This window comes from Podarcis muralis, chromosome 9 (assembly GCF_964188315.1).
Source record: "Podarcis muralis chromosome 9, rPodMur119.hap1.1, whole genome shotgun sequence".
NCBI classification, from domain to species: domain Eukaryota; kingdom Metazoa; phylum Chordata; class Lepidosauria; order Squamata; family Lacertidae; genus Podarcis; species Podarcis muralis.
The window spans coordinates 7,404,777-7,426,606 of record NC_135663.1 but is presented as its reverse complement, the minus strand read 5'-3'; the positions used below and the strand labels follow the sequence as shown (position 1 = coordinate 7,426,606).

The following is a 21,830-nucleotide window of genomic DNA, read 5'->3' as shown; positions in this document are numbered from 1 at the left end:
CGAACTGCTAGGTTGGCAGGAGTAGGGACCGAGCAATGGGAGCTCACTCCATCGTGGGGATTCGAACTGCCGTCCTTCTGTTTGGCAAGCCCTAGGCTCTGTGGTTTAACCCACAGCGCCACCCAGGACCAAAGGCAGTTTGGCTGATTTCCTGCAGGCATCTGGCTGGTCTCCTGTTAGAATCGGGATTCTGGATTAAGTTTACAAAGATATATAAAAGAGGAGTTTTATGAGGTTAAGGAAGAGGACGTTTATGTGGTTCACTAGTGAACAGAAAGCTTCCTGCAGTGCCTGTTACGAGAGGCACCATCAATTGATCAAAAATGATCAGCTTGCTTTGTTTCAAGCATTCATGGTTTTGTTTTTGTGAATGTGCATTCTTGAAATGCCACTTGATTTTTTTCCTTCTCCCACAGAACAAAAAAAAAAAAAAAAAAAAGGTTACATTTACATTATGTAAAGGTTACATTTACATGATCAATGTGCATACCCTTTAGGTATACTTCACTCTCCTAGTTTCAAGAGTCAGGATATTCTATTATCTTCTGTAATTTGCACTGCAACTTTATTCACTCAGTCATTAAAGGCATTTACACCCTACTCTTGAGCAGGAAAACTCCCACAGCGGCTTATGAATCAATAAAAACCAAGTCAGTTCCTACCCTCAGGCTTGCAATCTAAAAATACATGACAGAAAATGAAATATGGGGTGAGGGTAGAGGAAAGAAGGGAAGCAAACTCAGGCACCAAATTCTTAATGTTCCCCTTAACTTTCCGAGGTTCTTACATATGACCAGCTTGTCTGGAAATGGACTGTTCACAATTTAAAAACAAACAGGTCTTGGTAGCCCCTGAAGTGGGGGAAAACATGATAACCCAACCCTCCTGGAAGTGACTAAAAGGCAATCAGAGTTGTTGGCCTTTCTGTAGGGTTGGAGAACCTGTGCCTCTTCATATGCTGTTGAACTCCATCTCCCATCAGCCCTGAACAACTTGGCCAATGGTCAGGGATGATAGGACTTGTAGTCACAGCAACCTTTGGATGATCACAGCTTAACTCACCCCTGCCTCACAGCATGTACAGAGTACCTCCAGCCCATAAGGTTCACAAGCTGTCAAAATTTGGCCTGTGAGACAGTTCCCCCCAAAGACACCTATGATATCAGGTATGGGGCAGATAAAGGTGCAGCTGCAAGAGAACTGGAATATTTAAAGTATGTTCCTAATTATTCATTGGCAAGCAGAGCTTGTATTTGGCTCCCTTTAAAATTTGGTGCGAAATGCAAGCCCTGCTAGGACTGCTTCGACTCAGGAACCCCTGAGTGGACCTCATCACTGCTGAAAACAGATTGCAGGTTGGCACTAAATTCAAGTTAAGCACTGAGTGCAAGGCCCACTCAAATCAGGTCCACTCAGGGACTCCTGATCTCAGCTCCTGCATGAAACCAATATCTGCCCAAAGCAGTGTTTGCAAGTTGGCACTGTGCTTAAAGGCCCGTATAGTTAAAGCTATGGCTTTCCCAGGAGTGATGTATGGAAGTGAGACCTGGACCATAAAGAAGGCTGATCGCTGAAGAATTGATGCTTTTGAATTATGGTGCTGGAGGAAACTTTTGAGAGTCCCATGGACTGCAAGAAGATCAAACCTATCCATTCTTAAGGAAATCCTGGAAGGACAGATCCTGAAGCTGAGGCTCCAATACTTTGGCCACCTCATGAGAAGAGAAGACTCCCTGGAAAAGACCCTGATGTTGGGAAAGATTGAGGGCACAAGGAGAAGGGGACGACAGAGGACGAGATGGTGGGACAGCATTCTCGAAGCTACCAGCATGAGTTTGACCAAACTGCGGGAGGCAGTGGAAGACAGGAGTGCCTGGCGTGCTCTGGTCCATGGGGTCATGAAGAGTTGGACACGACTAAATGACTAAACAACAACAACAACAACAACTGTGCTTCAAGGAAGAAAAGAATAACGGAGCATGCAGAGTGTGCTTCTGAATTTCCTTGACCTGACCTTAAGTGATTGACAAAGCGTTTCATGCATGATGGGATGCATCCATTTCACCATCTCCTGGCCCAGCTGGGGAGAGCAAGTGGAGATGTGTGATCCTTGCTTTCTGCTTCTTGTCTAACTCACAAACTACTCAATCAATTACAGTAATTAGGACGGTTCCACTGAGACCAAATAAGGGATTTAAAGTAATCAGCTTTTGAGCTTGTGCCAAAACCAGCCACCTAGTCGGAGGAATACTAAAAAGCACAGGTGCAAAACAGCACACATGTGTCAAAACTCACTTTGTTTCCAAGTGCAATCAAAGTCATAATTTTAAGAGAAGGGGAGTTGGATTGTTCTAATGGCTTGAGAGAACTGCTGGTTTTATTTATATTCTGATTTTTTAAAAGTGATTTTTAACTTTGCCCTTTTAAAAAAACTTCTTTTGACAATTGCAAGGTATATTTTATATTATCTGTAAACTGCTTAGAGGTTTACACTGAAGCAGTATGCAAATTATGTGAAATAAAAATAAATTGGCTAGCTGCTAAACCCACTGTATCTCATTAAAAGTGTTTCTTTTTTTAGGTAGCATGGAACTTGTTCCCTAGTACCTATATACTCAAATCATTAAATGCATCTTCTACATTTTGGTGTCCTAGAATAAAGTAGCTAGCAGATGTATTCTAGTAACTCTAGAAGAAGTACAGTAACTGCCATAATCTAATCTCCACTTTTAAGGTACACTTTAAGTAGTGATATGTTAAATACTAAATGCAGGATAAAAGGAAAGAGGTATATAAGTTTTTAAAAAAGATTGAAAATACAAAGTTTCACGTAATGGATTTCTAAATTTTGGTATCTGCACAAATGATCCTTCCAGACCAATAAATTACATTTCTGGCTGCTACACAAAACAACAATTACTCTGCAGAAATATCCAGATAGCAGTTTGGGGGTTTCTGAGATGCAAACAACCAAAGTTAAAATACTTGCCAGACCTCATTTTGTAAAGTGTAATTGATGATTCAGTTCTTTAAAAGCCTACTTTCCAGGATGGCCTGCTGCTTTCTAATATTTTCCCTGTCATCAGTCCTGTCTTATTTAAAGAGAAAGTTGTTCTCCTTACTTTATTCTAGAAGATTTATTTTGACCTTCATCTGAAATCTTTGTAATGCAAAGTTCACATTATACAGGTCTGTTTGATAGCTTTAACACATACATGCAAGAACCAAGAGCAATTTTAGAAATGTAGGCAGCAGATGAAGCTATAAAAGGATGATGTTTATGTTTCAAGGGAAATACAAAGCTTATTTTTGAAGGCCATACATAGTAAGCTCACGAAATATCTCATGCACCTGAAGAACAAAAAAGTCCAAAGGAAGCAAGTCACTCATACATAAATTGGGAATACTGTGATATTAATAATGCACAATCACTTCCCCTTTTTAAACAATTTACAAATTATACTAGAGAGATAAAATGACATTTCTAAAGCCCATCAAAAAGTATGAAAAAATTACCTGTAGTTAAAAGGATGCAAGTAAAGCACAGCTATGTAGAGTATCTGCTGGAAGCTCTGCATAGTGTCCTCCATCCTATTTGTTATTGTGTTTATTATGATGCAACACAATGTCCCCTGCTGGTGTTCAGTGCAGTCCTTTCTGGATGGCATTGACTAGCATTATCTTGAAGCTGCCAAGCATCAGGTGATTTTACTGAGCTTAAAATGTGCAGTGCATATTACCATGTGGGAAATCGGGAGGGAGGGAATTTTCTGCCAGTTCCAGAACATGATCAGACTAAAGTAGCATATATTTGGGAAATTTCTCTCATCGCTGTAGGCATTTTGTATAACGTGTATACTAGCCTAAACATACAAGACTATAGGATCGTGTGTTACAGCCTCTACCTGCTCTGGTGTTGGTTTCTAAATATTTTATGTAAAGCCATCATTGATGCCAAGTAAATTCCTCACACATTTGCTGCAGGAACCCTCAATGGAACCCTCAATTGGTCAAGGCTTATGATACACTGGCAGGAAAAGCCAGAAAGAGTTTCATGCTACTTATCTAGCTATACACTAATTTATAGGCTACCTTTTTGAGAATAGCAGCCCACAAGAGGCAACATAAGTAAAAGTAAAAGACACAATTCATTGCAATGCAATGCAATACAAAACCAAACCAAAACCTAACAATTTATTTACGTAATTACAAATTTAATTGTAATGAAAATAAATCCTGGCAGATTAAAAAGTAATACACACTAAAACACCTCTACAAATTAAAATCATACAGTAAGGCCTAAATTAACAAAAAAGCAGGACAAACTAAATACGTTTTTAAAACCGTCTGCACTTCCATGGGGAGGGAGTTCCACAATCTGGGGACCACTAAAGGAAAAACTGTATCTCTCATGCACAGAAACTGAATTAATTGTAAAGGTGTGTGCCTACAAGGAAAATCTTGGTGCCAGGTAGGCTTGTAGGAGATCTTTCAGATAACATGATCCCAATAGTTTAGTGCATTGTATCAGGGCCAGAACTAATATTAGGAACCTGCCTCGGGTGGTAGATGCTGGAGGCAGGAAGTGGCAGCAAGTTACTCGAGGATACAGCTGTATATACCAAGTGGTCCGTTCCGCCCCTCCTCAGCTAATGTGCTACACTTAAAGGTAAAGGTAAAGGGACCCCTGACCATTAGGTCCAGTTGTGACCGACTCTGGGGTTGCAGTGCTCATCTCGCTTTATTGGCCGAGGGAGCTGGCGTACATGTGTCATGTGGCCAGCATGACTAAGCCGCTTCTGGCAAACCAGAGCAGCGCACGGAAACACCGTTTACCTTCCCGCCAGAGGGCTACCTATTTATCTACTTGCACTTTGACGTGCTTTCAAACTGCTAGGTTGGCAGGAGCAAGGACCGAGCAATGGGAACTCACCCCATCGCGGGGATTAGAACCACCAACCTTCTGATCAGCAAGTCCTAGGCTCTGTGGTTTAACCCACAGCGCCACCCGCGTCCCTACAGATGTGATAAAGATGCAGTGCCATCACCAGTACTAAAGGAAGATTCAACCGCTGGTCCAGTTGGTTAGGTATATGTATATGGAAAGAAGAGAAGACATCTTCTTATTCTGCGCCATAAGACGCAGAATGTTTGAGGCCAGCCCTGCATACTGTTTTTCACTGTGTAGTATTAATTCCAACTTTAACCTTCATTCCTAGACACCCGGAAATCATTGTGATCATGTGAAAGTAAGCACCCCCTCTTTCTTTTCATGCAAGCTGGGGGGAAAACACACACACTTACATCAAACTCATTCAGCGCTGCAGCGAGTTCCCCAATGCCAGTGTGCCCCTTGTTTTCATCAGTTGGTGAGGTGGCCTGAGCAGCATTTGAGATGCCAGCAATAGCTTCTTGGACTTGCTTAAAGACGTAATCCCGGTTAGCTCTGGTTGCTGCTACGTCAGGGTGACGGAGGAAAGCTTGAGAAGCAGTATACAGCATGGTGGCATTCTTCTTCAGGGCACCACGAGCAGCAGCCATTTCATCCCGACAGTGGGGATCCTTGAGTTCCTGTTGCAAAATATACAGACATACATATATAAGCATGGGATTTCCCCCTCCTAACCAATGGCTTGGAGGAAATGTTAAAAGTCTGGTTTGGACCCTCTGCTTTCTCCAAGGAGCTCAGGGAGCAGACATTGGTGATGCTCTCATTTTATTTTTGCAACTATCCCATGAGATGTGCTTGGCTGAGAGACTGTGATTTACCCATGATCACTCAGCAAAATGGGTGAATAGCTGTTATGAACCCCAGTTGTCCAAGTCAAACTGTTTGCCCAAACTGGCTCTCTGCTGCTTGATAGTCAAGAGATATGGATAAGGGGAATGGCACCTTCATAGGGGAAAAATACATCTATGGGTCTTCAAGGGGGAAACCAAATTAATTCAGAACCCAGAATATAGCACCTCATTTCTTTTCTTCAAGAGCCCTAAAACCATCTTCCATGGACATATGAGGGGCTCCTGGCAGTCTTACATCCTAACAGGAACTGTAGCTGCATCAACTGTATGAGCCAACACCTCCATAACAGGACTGCTGACAAGGTCCACGCAATTGCAGCTACTCAAAAAAGGACAGTCTTGATCATGCAGGTGGCAGCAGCAAAAGAGGGGGGGGGGGTAAATACAAGGTCTCCACACAATTCCTGTCCTGCAAGCTCCAACAGGTCATCATTAGGGACTTTTGAACATATGAACCAGGGCTATGATTTGGATAAATGTGTCCCAAGTGTGTGCTCTATGAAAAATATAATAGACTTTTGGTGGAATCGAAAAGGTGAGTGATGTGGAGGTTGAAGCAAGGCTTCAGAATTAATTGCGTGCACATCTAAAATCTTGGGCTACATGACAAGCAAAATTGACTAGATAGGCTACTTATTTTTATACCCAGAGGCTCTTTAGGAACAATGGGACTATAACTGCAGATCATATTATATTATTACTTTTGAACCACTCTCTTTTTTGCCTTCATTAATGGGAAGAATGAGCCAAAGAGTCATCTTTTTAAACCACCCCAAGATTAACAATGTTTTGGTTCACACAAGGCATTGCAGCTCTCATTAAAAGAAAGTATCTTTAGTTGTCTTGCCTCCCTCCTACATAGTGCCTTTTGTACAAAAAGAAAAGAAAAAAGATTTTCTGTACCCAAGCCTTGAAAATATGGGTTAAACTTATATAATCCTCTGGCCTAATTTTCAGAAGTGCAAGCCCTCTGTTCCCATTGAAGCACTGCATGGCCCATTTGGGAAGGAAGCACATCATGATTAGGGTTCTTAAAAGGAGGACATTCAAAGTGCTGCATTGCATTTAAAAAAATACACACATTTCCACGCCCCCTCCCCTGGTAGCAGCCTGATTCATTCAGTCTGGTGTCAATCCGCTTCGGATGAAAATTTTCAGCTGAAAACCAGTATAACAAGATAACCAATTAGGGGTTTATCACACATCTGCATGTAAAGCATAATAAAATCCTCATTACTACTGCACAGGAAGTTATGACTCATCTCAAGGTAGTTTGGTTATCTATAGGGGGTCACTGGTACCCTGACCTCTTCCAGAAATTAGGATTAAGATGATTCCAAATAGAAGGTGAAGAGAGGAGGCACAGAAGCATAGCCACAGTCACAGCAGGATTTTTAACTAAAGTTGCGACTGAAGTTCATAATTCCCAGGCTCAGAAGTAGTACAGGCATCCCCCCCACTTACGGGTGTTTGATTCGTGTGTGATGGCATATAAGGATGCTGCCTTCTACTGAATCAGACCTGTGGCCCATTTAGCTCAGTACTGTCTACAATGGCAGTAGAACTCCAGGGTTTCAGGCAAGGGCCTCTCCATAGTCCTAACTGCAGATGTTGAGGATTGAACAGGGGAGTTCTTGCATGCACCACAGCTTCTCTACCACTGAGCTATGGCACTTCCCCAAAGGTGCCTTAGGATTGGTGATCCCACCATCCTTCCAGTGACCTACCGTATTTTTCGGACTATTGGACGCACCGGTCCATAGGACGCACCTAGATTTGGGGGGGGGGGAAATAAAGGCAAAAAAATTTATTTGGCATCGCTCTGGGAGCTTGCGGGGCTGGGGGAGGAGGAAGCCTTCCGCCAGCCTCCAAACCATGTCGGGAGACAGCGGGATGGCGCGCTGCGCCTCTCCCGCTGTCCCCCGAGTTTGCGGGGCTGGGCCAGCCTTCTAACCAAGTCGGGGGACAGCGGGAAGGGCGCACTGCGCCCCTGCCGCTGTCTCCCGAGTTTGCGGGGCTGGCGACGGGGAGGAGCAGGCTTCTCCCCCCGCCAGCCTTCTAGACAAGTCGGGGGACAGCGGGAAAGGCGCGCTGCGCCTCTCCCGCTGTCCCCCGAGTTTGCGGGGCTGGCAACGGGGAGGAGCAGGCTTCTCCCCCCGCCAGCCTTCTAGCCAAGTCGGGGGACAGCGGGAAGGGCGCGCTGCGCCTCTCCCGCTGTCCCCCGAGCTTGTGGGGCTGGCGGTGGGGCTCTCCTGAAGCCTGGAGGTTGTGGGGCTGGTGGGGGGGAGAAGCAGGCTTGCTTCTCTCACCCCCAGCCTCCAGATCAGGTCGGGGAATAGCGGGATGGCGGAGCGCCGCCATCCCGCTATTTCCCGACCTGATCTGGAGGTTGTGGGGCTGGGGGGGGGAGAAGCAGGCTTGCTCCTCCCACCCCCAGCCTCCAGATCAGGTCGGGGAATAGCGGGATGGCGGCGCTTCGCCATCCCCCTATCCCCCGAGCTTGTGGGGCTGGGGGGGGGGGGAGAAGCAGGCTTGCTTCTCCCCCCGCCAGCCTCCAGATCAGGTCGGGGAATAGCGAGGTGGCGGCTCTGCGCCTCCCCGCTGTCCCCAGCTTTTGGGTGCAGGCTGCTGCCCGCAAGCCTTGCGAGCCCGCGGGACATCCCGCCGGGCTTGCAAGACTTGGGATAGCTTCCTGAAGCCTGGAGAGCGAGAGGGGTCGGTGCGCACGGACCCCTCTCGCTCTCCAGGCTTCAGCAAAAAGCCTGCATTCGCACCATAGGACGCACACACATTTCCCCTTCATTTTTGGAGGGGAAAAAGTGCGTCCTATAGTGCGAAAAATACGGTAACTGGAAATGCAATGGGATTTCTGAATCTGGAATTCGGCTCAAGGTAGACCCATCAAATGATACAAGGAAGTTTCCCATGAGTACAGCTCCCCATGCTGTGCTGTTCTACAAGATTTACTGTTGCATTTATATCCCACTTTTCCTCCCAGGAGCTCAAGGTGGCATATATGGTTATTTTTGGAGTTGCTTTTCAGGGGGCTGAAGAGGCTGCAATGGGAAAGGATAACATCAGGAACCCCAAAATGCAGGGGATCTTTGGAGCCTCACCCCCTTTCCCAGTCTCTGAAACTGATAAAAGATCTAGAAGCTTTGAATACTATGTTGAAATAGTACTGTTTTCTTTTCTTCATTTAGTGTTTTTAATTATATCCACCTGTTGTCTTCTAGCAGCTACATAGTTAAGCTTCACCATCTCTTTCCCAAATTCTTTGAAGCGGTTTGCAAGGTCTTGCTCATTTGTGGCATTCTTCACAGCTTCTAATGCTTCTTCTACCTAATAGGGAGAAAAATACGAGAGAGGGTTAAATTCCTGCCAGCTGATTTTCAGATATTATTTACAGCCTAATAGGTGTTTCACACATTACAGATTTGGCACGTATCTGCCTATATCATGTATCACAAGAAGCAAATAGATTTTCACGTAAAATTTGATTAAAGGTTAAATACCTGCAAACATAGATACAGTGTGGATTTCATGTGAAAAATATTGCATGGTTCTTTGGATTTATGCATTAGCATGCACCTGCTTGTAACCCATAACACAGACATCCACAACCAGGTGGCCTTTAGGCTTTTGGGAATACAACTCTTCTCATCCCGGGCTATTGGCCATGCTACCTGGAGCTGATGGGAGTGGGACTTCAAATCAACAGCCAGGGACCAGGTTGCAGGTGTCTGTCATAATAGCAGATATCTCTGTGTGTTTCGCATGTACACTTCAAACAGTTGGGAAAGCAGACTACGGGGAAACATGCAGTGCTGAAACTATTTATGATATGCCATATGCTGTCTAATCCACCCATTTGCAGTAACAAAAGAACAGCTGAAAATAAAGAATGGCAGCAGTGCAATCAGGATGATTTTGAACCTTCCATTTTTAACATGTGTGCTTCCACTCAATCTGTTGCAAAACTATTGGCAGAAAAGAACATACACCCATGGTTGTTCTTCGTTGCTATACGAAAAGAGCAACTCTGAAGTTTTCATCACATTGCCAATCCCCAATCCCCAACCCCTCAAAAAGAACCCTAACTTGCCATACTAAATTACTACTTCAGGATGGTTCATGTAAAAGTTAGTTATTCTGGTGATTATGAAAAAGCATATCAAAATATGTATTCAGACTGCTTGAAAAAATGGTTCTGCACATGGATGACTACAGAGTGATTACAAATGATAATTTGGTCAAATCAAAATGTGAATGTTTCACCTTTAAGAGCTGAAAAACACTATATATATCCATTCTAGGGTCAAAGTGCCTATTTGGACCATATGTATGGATACAAAATGCCTGTAAAATAGCATTACTGGTCTGAGGTTCCATACACAGACTAAAGTACCATTGGTAAAAAGGGAAGACCACACCAAACATGTCACCTTTGGGATATGAGTAATAAAAGTGAGAGCCCTGAATGTGAAAACCCTGCCTTTGAAATTCACTCCCCAGGAAGTCTCATTTGGTATCTTTTTTGTGCCAGCCGAAGTTGGTTTATTTTTATTTCTTGCCCTGACTTTTCAGAATGCTGGGTTTTGTGTGTGTGTGTGTTTCTGTGTTATTCTGTCTTTTTAAAGGTTTTTCTGCCCCTGTCTTCTTCTGTTGTATTGCAATGCTTCCTTGTTTAAAACAATTAGAAAACTGCTTTGGGAGGTTATACGCCTAAACAGTGGTGTGTAACAGCATGAACACATATACACGCAAATAAGGTCAAGATAATAATTTTTAATTCCCTCTGTAAAATATCATTTATGTTAAGTTAATATTACCCCCTGAATAGCTAGAATGGTAAGATGGGATTTAGAAAATATACTCTGCCATACAAAAGCAGCATCAGGAGAAAAGAATATTGGAATATGACCTGTGGTGCTTAAACCTTTCTTCCAAGAGTTTTCAAAAAGCACAATGGTTAGAGGACTGGGGAAACCAACCAATTCCTATCAGTCCTTAGCCATATTTTGCTTGTTTCCAATTCTACAATTCTATGATTCCATGAGTCTACTCAATTGCAGTATCTATCAAGCAGAAAATCTCAAGGTTTTGGATAGAGAAAGCTGGATATATTGGAGAGACCATCTACTACATTTGATGGCTGTTCTTGGCAATCCTGAAATCATTGGAATGTATTTCTTAACTGTTTTTATAATGTTTTTGGTTTCAGAATATTTTTAATGATATTGTTATTGATGTGTTTCCTGCCCTAGGTTCATTTGAGCCACAGGATGGGATATAATTGAAATAATAATAGTAGGAAGAGGGACACATGGGAAGAACTGGACAATGTGTTAAGGAAAACAAATGGCATTAGATCAGATTTTCTAACTTATTGGCTGGTAACCTATGTTATTTAGGTAACCTGGAATTAAGCCATTTGTGAAAATGCAAGCTTCATAGTAGATGTAATTGAGCAGTCACAAAGAACATCCAGGTAAGCCTTTTAACGGGGTTTAGCCACTTTCAACTCAAACTGGCATATAAACACCATATGAATATCTGTAATAGTGGAGGAAGTGATGATTCAGTGGGGAATTTTGCTTTCATTTATGTGCAAGGAGAGAGTGTGATTTGTGCTTTTATAAAAATATATTTTCACACTGTGGTGCAGAATGTGGCAGCTGGGTCATGGATCTGTGCTGAAAAATTAGATTTGTCTTTAAGGATCTGCACAGCCAAATTTAAGGCACTGCCTTATATAAAACACTAGAAGGCACTAGAAATCCTAGGGTCCAAGTATCTGAAGGACTGTCTGCCTTGTTACCTGCCATTTTGTGCCTTAAATGAGCAGCAGAGGCATGCTAATAGATTATGCCAATGTGAAAGACTGGTTGCTGTAGGTTTCTCAGAATTTCAGATTTATTTAGTATCTTCAGGTCAAAGGGCAGAATAACAAGCTGTCCAAGTTAGGGGTAGGTGGCGCTGATTGCAGTGGTTCCAGTCCTATTTGGTTGTTTCCAAAGAGTGATGCTTAGGGAGTATTCTTTGGTCCCATGGAGCCTTTAGTGTAGGGTATCTCAGGGTTCAATTTAGTCTCCTGTGCTATTTAATATCTACATGAAATTGCTGAGTAGAGTTATCCAGCGTTTTGAAGTGCATTGTCAGCAATATGCTGACGACACACAGCTCTACTTCTCCTTTACATATGCAGCTTTGGCAGTGGAAGTGGTGGACCAGTGTCTTGCTTTGGTGGTGGACTGGATGGGAGCCAACAAACTGAAACTAATTACAGATAAGACTAAAGCACTGTTAGTGGTTCCCTAGACCAGATGGATGGGAGACTGCCTGCTCTTGAAAGAGTGGGCACATAGCTTGAGGGTACTCCTGGATCCTTTGCTGTCACTTAAGGCTCAGGTTGACTCAGTGGCACAGACTGCCTTCTATCAGTTTTGGCTGGTGGCCCAGCTATGCCCCTATCTGGACAGGGATAGCCTAACCTCTGTTGTCTATGCTCTGGCAACCTCTAAGTTAGATTACTGCACCGTCTAGAAATTTAATAAATAAAATGAAATTAATATTTGTATGTTGCCTTTCCATAGTTCAAACCATGATCACGGCAGCTTACATCATGAAAAAACTTACAACATAACAAAAGTAGTCATAAACAATAAATAAATAAAATAAAATAAAAATAAAATAAAATAAACAAAACCTCAAAAAATACACAACCAAATTGAACCAAACTGAACAATTTCCACATAAATCATAATAAAATTGCATATGCAACAACCCACAACAAAAAAACCAAACAATACCCCAGCCCAGTTTCTATAGAATTATTAAAATATTATTTATAAAATTATGAAATCTATATAATAAAAATGTATTTCTATATTTAGAGTTAGGTACATCAAAAAGAAGGGACGCGGGTGGCGCTCTGGTCTAAACCACTGAGCCTCTTGGGCTTGCCGATCAGAAGGTCAGCGGTTTGAATCCCCGCGACGGGGTGAGCTCCCATTGCTCGGTCCCAGCTCCTGCCAACCTAGCAGTTTGAAAGCATGCCAAAAAGTGCAAGTAAATAATATCCGCCCTGGGCAGGGTTTGTGGCACCGAGCGGGGCTCACCTGGGCAGGTGCCACCCACCTGCTTGAGCCGGCCTTTAGGTACCGCTCCAACGGGAAGGTAAATGCCGTTTCTGTGAGCTGCTCTGGTTTCTCCAGAAGCGGCTTAGTCATGCTGGCCACATGACCTAGAAAAACTGCCTGCGGACAAACGCCGGCTCCCTCGGCCTGTAAAGCGAGATGAGCGCCGCAACCCCAGAGTCGTCTGTGACTGGACTTTACTGTCAAGGGTCCTTTACATAAGAAAATCAACCCCTTTGCCAAGTTTCTCCATTCCAACGCCATTTTTCCCTTGGAAAAGGGACTCTTTCCCCTGCCACCTCCCCAAGCTTGAAGACATGTATACACACCTCCTACCCCAAGAAATGCCCAGAGGTGACAATTGCTGGGCTCATTGTTCTCTAAGGGAAGCCAAATCTCATCACCAGACTTGCCTCAGGCTCCAGACACGCAAAGGAAGTTCTATTGTACTTTTGGGTGGTAGGTACTTAAGACATGTTTGCCTATTCTAATCTTATACTTGGGTGTTGCCCTGACATATCTGTCTATTGTAATCTTGTGTAACCCTCCCCTTTTGTGACATGATAGTGATGTAACAATGATGTATTGATGATGCTGTGTGAACTGTATTCTGGGATATGGTGGGAAAATTTTAAAAGTCAATGTTGCCCCATGCTCTGGGTTCACTCGCTGCTGTTGAATCTGTTGCGCAACAATAAAGGATCTAAGTCTACTGACTGCTGTTTTGCTCCAAATTGCTTGGCTGGAATTTCCTTCTTTTACTGACCGCATGGACCTGTGGGGGACTTGTACCCCGACGAGCTGGGCTGTTGAGCAGTCTCTCAACCCAGAATTTTCTTTAACAGGTGGCACTGATGACAGTCTGAGACTAACAGGAGGTCTGCAGCTTCCTCTATACAAAAGGCAGTGCCAGAGGTTCGATAAGAGGAAAATTTCACTAGATCAATACCAACACTTTTATCTCCGCCGCCGCCACCCCCCCCCAAAAAAAAGCAAGAAGTTGTTATTCCAGCAGAAATCTTTGAACCAAAATCTAACCCAGTTATATTTGTTAACAACACAAGTACAGCCTCAAAGGGATAGGAATCTAGCATTGCTATGTCATTCCTTTAAAAAGGAAGTTAAAACTATTTCAAAATCTGCCTGCTTATTTTTTAACTGGGATTGCTCCTAAAATTGGTCAAGGTAAATCATAGTCTGGCTTACCATGGCATGTGAACATAATCATTGGTAATCAACTATCTCATTTTGAAAATTGGACAAATTATAGCAGAAGGCAAGAAGGATTCTGCACATGGAAAAGTACCATCAATCAATGCTTTGTTTTAAATCATTTGATTTAAGAATACGTCGAAAGAACAAGACAAGAGCTATATGTAGCTTTTATTGATTTAGCGTTGGCCTTTGACCAGGTCAATAAAGAACAGCTCTAGTTTAAACTTTTAAATACCAACATAGATAAGCATCAGTCCTGAAGAAAACTCTATACAGGAACAGAACAGACATTTAGAGTGAGTTTCTCAGAGTATATTCCCCACAGGGATGCCTTTTGGGGCTCTCTCAATTTTTTATGTCAACAATATAGAAGATTGCAAAGGCCATCAATATTTCCCAGCTAGCAGAGATGATTCTAAGCTTTCAGACTTATTGTGCATCAGTAGCCCACATTTATATAATACAAATAAGGGACTACTTGGATATCTGTGAGAGTTTTATTAAAGAGAAAAATGTAAAGTTACATTAAAATGAAAACTGTAGTATTTGAAAAACGACTAGCGGTTTACAAATGGAAAACCAATGGGGTTAATATTGAGCAACTGAATAATTTTAATATTTGTGGATTCAGTTAGAAGGAAGTTATTGGGTTGGTCACTCAGCAACGAAGTAGCTAGAGGTATTTTAATTAATTCAAGCAGTTACAAATTTTGTACAGGGTAAAGTGGAAGGGGGCGTGTGATCTAGGAATTCCAGCATCAAATACCATTAGCTTTGCTAGGAAATTTTGAGTACATGATCTAATCAGCAGAACTATGGGCATGACTTATTTAATTATGATAGAAAAAAAGGAACATTCTTTTCTGAGACTTCCTAATAGCAATGTTGAAACCCAAGACTGGCTAGTGTGCCTGGTCATTAGTCCTGTAGCATTACTCCTGTGGTGGTAGCTGAAAAATGCAAAAAGTCGTGTTTTTTGGAACAGCGAGCAAATATCAAAGAATTGTGAAGTGTTGAGAGGGGGGTTGCTGTTACAAACAAAACATTTAAATAGCTACCTTTCTACCAGTACGACGAGAGGGGGACACAGGAAGGAAACAAAGTCGGAAGGGAGCCATGGTCGGAAAAAGGTTGAGAAATATTGGTGTATACCACCAGTTTGGTTAACAAGCCAAGTAAAAGAAGCTATTAGAGGCAAGAAGGCTTCCTTCAAATGAGGGAAACAGGAACCCAAACTTTGACCAAACAAATAAGATCAGACAGTGAGAGATGCAGAAAGAAAGAAAGAAAGAAAGAAAGAAAGAAAGAAAGAAAGAAAGAAAGAAAGAGAGGAGCGCATTGCAAAAAAAATAATAATCCCATAATGACCAGCAACAGCAAAATACGTTCATAGCAGAAGACTGGCTAAGGAAACTGTCGGACCTTTGAATTACAAGGGAGTTGAAGTATGCTGAAGGAGAGTGAGGAGACTGCAGAGATGCTGAATGAATACTTGGTATCTGTCTCCACAGCAGAAGGCATATGAAAGATCCCAGTGGCTGAACTAACTTCTGTTGGAAAGGAGCCTGAGGAGATGAGGTAGATGAGAGATGAAGTTTGAGGCCTCCTGGACAAAAAAAAAACTGGCAAATCACCAGGTCCAGATGGCACCCACCCCAGAGGTGACAGATAACTCAAATGTGAAATTGTTGACCTTCTAACAAAAATATGCAACTTGTCCCTCAGATCACCCTCTATACCTGACAATGGGAAAATAACTATTGTAATGAGAGAGAGAGAGAGAGAGAGAGAGAGAGAGAGAGAGAGAGAGAGAACGATCAAGGGGAGATATTGGAAATTACAGGCCAGATAGCTTAATGTCTGTCCCTTGAAAACTGGTGGAAAGTATTTTTAAAGATAAAATAAACAAGCATATAGAAGAATAAGCTTTGCTGAAGTACAGCTAGCATGACATGGCAGCTGTGTAAAAGGCTAAGGATCATCTGGAAAGAACTTAAAAATAAAACTGCTGATATCATAATGTCAATATACAAATTTATGGTGTGACCACTTATGGAACACTTATGTACAGTTTTCTACAGTTAGAAAAGGTTCAGAAAAGGGCAAGCAAAAGCCCTATGATGAAAGGTTAAAGAATATGGGGCTTTTTACTTTAGAGAAAGGGAGAGTAAAGGCAACATGATAGAAGTGTGTAAAATTATGCATGGAGCTGATAGAGTGGATAAAGAAAAGCTTTATTTTTCTCTCCTAACTCATGGACACCCAATATCAGTTACCAGTTCTGGAAAGAGGCATTTGGCCATTGCGAGAACAAGATGCTGACTAGATGGACCTTTGGCCTGATCTGAAAGAATTAGAACAAGGCTCAGATGACTAGCGCATAGATGAAGAAAAAAATGGTGGAAATCTGATTAATTAGATAGAGGTGAGGCTGTAGCTGTCCTGAACCGGTATTTGGGTATGGCAATGGACTGGAAGAGGGAGAACAAAAGATTCTGCCCAGATAAGGTGGTACTCTTTGCTACGGTAGTTCATCCAGATAGGTAGCTGCAGGTCAACCTGTTTTAGAGGAAGTTACACTTCTGTTCTAAATGGGGATCAGGATTACAGTCTGGGGAAGTTTATTCATTCAGCACTCTCAGTAGAGGCCAGGCAGCTTCTGCACCTCAAAGTGCCATTTATCAGCTTCACCACTTGAGATTTTACCTGGATGGAGACAGGAAAGCCACTACTACCGCAAGCTCTACAGTAAAACATGCATAACTGAGTAGGTGCCTGTAGATAATATTCAGTATTCGGGTAAACAGTATTCAGCTTATAACTGAGCAATCATAGCATCAACTCATTCCATTCCTGTTAAAAGAAGTGCAGGTACAAAACCTTCCTGATTGCCATGACAGTTAAGAAAATTACCGTGAAAACCAGAATCTCATCATCATGCAATTTGTTCCAGTTGCTTTTTCACCACCACTAAAAATACTAATTTTGTGACGTGGAAAATTGCTACAATCCTAGGATAAAGAGGACCACTATCACTTCCATTCTTATGCAAATGAAGTTGCTGACAAATTCTATTACAGACCAGCTTCCCTCCTTTTCCAATTAATGTCAATGTCTTCAGCCAGGGGTGGGTGGGTTGGTATAAGAGAAAAAAGAGCATAGAACAACAGGTTGTGAGGCCATTAGATGTTTCTATTGCATATTTGTGAAAATGTCAGTTGAATTAGGCAATTGTCTTAGAATAACTGCCTCAAATCATGACTTCTGAAACTTTTCAGGGAAATATATGTAGAGGTACAAATAGAAAGTCTGCTTGCAGCAAAACACTGCAAATTTACGTTCATGTCAGCAACTATATTTAAGGGACAAAGTGTCATTTCTGTAACACTGCTTGATTTGTGTAGGTGTAAATATTTCAGGGACGCAGGTGGCGCTGTGGGTTAAAGCCTCAGCACCTAGGACTTGCCGATCGAAAGGTCGGCGGTTCGAATCCCTGCAGCGGGGTGCGCTCCTGTCATTCGGTCCCAGCGCCTGCCAACCTAGCAGTTCGAAAGCACCTTCGGGTGCAAGTAGATAAATAGGGACCGCTTACTAGCGGGAAGGTAAACGGTGTTCCGTGTGCTGCGCTGGCTCGCCAGATGCAGCTTGTCACGCTGGCCACGTGACCCGGAAGTGTCTGCGGACAGCGCTGGCCCCTGGCCTCTTAAGTGAGATGGGCGCACAACCCCAGAGTCTGGCAAAACTGGCCCGTACGGGCAGGGGTACCTTTACCTTTACCTTTAAATATTTCATCAGAATGTCTGAAACAGTGGCTTGTTCCGGACATGAGTGCCAGGGAAAAAAGTGACTTATTTTTAGGGTCAAAGTCTTTGTTAGCTCAGCCAGCTTGCTACCAAGCGACACTTCTACATAATTAATTAGAAATTTCTCTGGAGCAGCCTGATTTCCAAAGGTGAACAGAATTACCTAGGTCCCATCTGCTCCAGTGGGAGCTGACAGCGTGGAACACCTGCAGGGGAATGCATCACAAGCTTTTTAAAGCCGTTTCTCCTCAAACTGGGCCAACCGTTTCCTAAGGGTTTTGCAGGAAGCCAGGAGGAGACATGATTGATAGGAACCAAAACAGGAGCTAAGTGGCCTTGCTTCAGCACCAAAACTTGGATAATAGCACAAGAGTGAGATGAGATGGAGGGTGGGTGGGTAGGTGGGAATAGAGATTGTGGAATGGGTGGCAAGATGATTCTGGCTCTTTTGGAAGGACAAATTATTCAGGAAGGAAGACTTATTCTGAAACTAAACAAGAGGGGGAAAGTCTGCCCAGAATATGTTTTAACTCTTCATATCATACTTTTAAATATTTTTGCATGTAATATTCTTTTAAAGTTAGCTATGACTATCCCATGTGTGATGGGATGATGAGCTGCTTGTGCGTAAAATGCAAGTCCCTCAGAGTTTGATCAGGTTTTCAAACCTCTGCCTGTGACGGAGCCCCTCCAGCATGGCTGCGTCAATCGCTAGCAGAATCCGAAAGTGGTTGCTTTCGGAATCGTTTCCAACATAAAAGCTCCTTAACGGAAACACGTCTCCTGGACTCTCGGCGTGACAGTTTCCGGCGAGGAGTGGGTGTCCCTATAGGAGGTCCTGAGACCTCCCCACTGTTTTCGCTGGAAGCGTCTCTGAGCCATCCCTCCGACTCACTTTCCCTTGGAGTTCCTGATCTCCCCCTACTGGTTCCCTCTTCCGCTGCTACGTCTCTCTCAACCTCAGTGAGCCTTTGCACCTCCTGTCCCTCCGATGGCAGTTCCCTGACATCCACCTCCCCTCCAGGGCCCCCTTCACCCCCTCCCGTCTCCTCCCCTACGGGCTGTGAGGAGGTAAAACCCCTGAAAGAACCTTCCTCATCGTCCGAAGTTTCGAACACTTCCCTCCACTTGTTGCTGTCCCTAGTCTCTCGGTACTCCTCGTCATCGGAGTCCATTCCCTCTTCCAACTCCGACTCCGCGAATCCTTCCAGTTCCTCTTCCTCGTCGGTGGTGCCGAAATACTCCCTCCTAAACCTTGCTACCGGCTGTGGTTTCCTCGGGAATCTTTGGTGGAACGTTTCTGTTAAAACCTCGTCATTGACCTCCCCTGCAGTCACCCAGGTGTTTTCTGACTCCGGTTCCCCTTCCCACGCCACCAAATACTCCACCTGATTTCCCTTCCACCTAGAATCGAGGATTTCCGCTACATGATTGCTGCGTTCCCTTTCTTCCAAGGCTGGTCCCCTGGCGTGCTCCCCTTCACGTCCCCCCCCCCCTGTATGGTGACAGTAACGACCTGTGGAACACTGGGTGCAATTTCATGTGGTTGGGTAACCGGAGTTTGAAAGCCACTGGGTTGATCTGCTGAATGACCTCAAAGGGTCCCAATCTTTTGGGTCTTAATTTCTTACAACCCCCTTTGAACGGCAACCCTTGGGTTGACAGCCACACCTGATCCCCCACCCTTATGGTTTCACCTTCCCTTCTGTTCTTGTCTGCCTGCTTCTTATATTGTGCCTTGGCCCTTTCTAAGTTGAGCTGGAGCTGATGATGGATCGCTTCCATCTCTTCTACAAAATGTTCGGCCGCTGGAACGCTCCATCTCTCCCCTCCATCCCCTGGAAATGCCCTGGGGTGACACCCGTAATTAGCCAAAAAGGGGCTCATCCCTGTGGACACATTCTCCGCATTATTGTAGGCAAATTCTGCCAGCGCCAACTTTTCGACCCAATCGTTCTCTCTGTCATCGACATAACACCTCAGATATTGTTGGAGGATGCCATTTGCTCTTTCCGCCTGCCCGTTGGTTTCAGGGTGCTGGGCAGTCGAAAAATTGACTTCCACGTGCAGCAAGCTCATGAGCTTCCTCCAGAACCTGGAAGTAAATTGTCTGCCGCGGTCTGAGATCACCCTCAAGGGGGCTCCGTGCAACCTAAAGATGTGTTCTACAAACAACTTCGCTGTTTCTTCCGCTGTGACTGCATGTGAGCATGCTACAAAGTGGCACATCTTAGTTAACAGGTCTACTACTACCATGATGGCTGTTTTCCCCTTGGACTTCGGCAGATCTGTCATAAAATCTATTGATACTGCTTCCCAAGGCTGTTCTGGTGTGGGTAATGGTTCTAATAACCCTGCCGGCGCCCTTCTTTCCCCTTTGGCTCGCTGACATTGGTCACACCCTCTTACATACTCCTTTACATCTTCCCTCACCTTGGGCCACCAAAATTCCCTGGTAACCAACCACATGGTCTTGTGTTGCCCAAAATGTCCCGCCGTGGGGCTATCGTGCAACTGCTTGAGTACTCTCCCCCTCAATTCACCTTCTGGTATATACAGTGCCCCTTTGTAATACAATGCCCTATTTCTTTCCTCAAAACCTCCGGGTTTCTCGCCCTCCCCCCTGAGACCTCTGAGCTTATCCTGGGCATATTCATCATTTTCCGTTTCCTCTACCAGTTCTCGTTGCCCCACCAGCGCCGCCCCACACACCCAGCGGTCTTCAGGGATGACATGTCTCTCTTCGATTGCCCCCTCCCCCTCCAAATACTCTGGTTTGCGTGAGAGAGCGTCCGCCCTGACGTTTTCTGGGCCTGGCACATAACAAATTTCAAAGTGGAATTTGGAGAATTCCTGTGCCCATCTCACTTGTCGTTGGTTGAGCACTCGTGCCGTTCTCCAATACTCTAAATTCTTGTGGTCGGTGCACACTTGCACCTTGTGTTGTGCCCCAATTAATAAATGTCTCCACCTCCGGAACGCTTCGTGAATGGCGAGTAGTTCCCTGTCATACACCGTGTAGTTCCTCTCGGATTTATTCAGCTTCCTCGAGAAGAAGGCACACGGTCTCCACTCCGACGTATTCCTCCCCGGTTGAAGAAGTACCGCCCCGATCGCCCGGTCGGACGCATCGGTTTCCACTCTCATGGGCTTTCGTAAGTCCACATGCAGAAGTTGTTCTTCCGAGGCGAAAGCCCTTTTCAGTTCTTCAAAAGCTCGCTCCGCCTCCGCCGTCCAAACAAATTTCTTCTTGCTGCTGAGGCAGTCGGTGATGAGCGCCGTCAAGTGTGCAAAGTTCTTGATGAACTTCCGATAAAAGTTCCCAAACCCCAGGAATCTTTGCACGTCCTTCTTGGTCTTCGGTGTCTTCCATTCCAGTACTGCTTGGACCTTGCCTGGATCCATGGCCAATCCCTTGTCTGACAAGCGGTACCCCAGGAATTCCACCTCCTTGGTATGAAACTGGCACTTCTCCAGTTTCACCCACAGCTGGTTGGCTTGCAGTCTGCCCAACACTTCTCGAACGTCCCTCACATGCTGCTCCTCATTCTCCGAATACACCAACACGTCGTCTAAAAAGGCCACACAATTCTTGTAGAGCAAAGGTCCCAGGACGTGGTTCATAAAAGCTTGAAAGCACGCCGAGCCCGCTTGTAGACCGAAGGGCATAACGAGGTATTCAAAGGCTCCCAGAGGTGTGAACATGGTGGTCTTCCATTCATCCCCCTTCCTTATGCGTATCAGATTGTACGCCCCCCACAGGTCCAGTTTTGTAAAAATCTTCCCCTTCCTCACCCTGGTCAAAATGTCATCAATTCGGGGCATAGGAAAAGCCAGGGGTTCCGACACTGCATTCAGGGCCCTAAAGTCC

General features: G+C 44.2%; 1 protein-coding gene across 3 annotated transcripts in view; it reads right to left on the bottom strand.

Annotated features, from left to right (window-relative positions):
- Positions 1-21,830, bottom strand: part of CTNNA2 (catenin alpha 2) — a 547,409-nt gene that overhangs the window by 401,409 nt on the left and 124,170 nt on the right. For all 3 annotated transcript variants that reach the window (XM_028744068.2, XM_028744067.2, XM_028744069.2), the window contains exons 5-6: positions 9,025-9,144; positions 5,305-5,571 (exon numbers count right to left, since the gene is read on the bottom strand). In XM_028744068.2, coding sequence (XP_028599901.1) covers positions 5,305-5,571; positions 9,025-9,144 — 387 coding nt within the window. The remainder of the gene's footprint in view (positions 1-5,304; positions 5,572-9,024; positions 9,145-21,830) is intronic.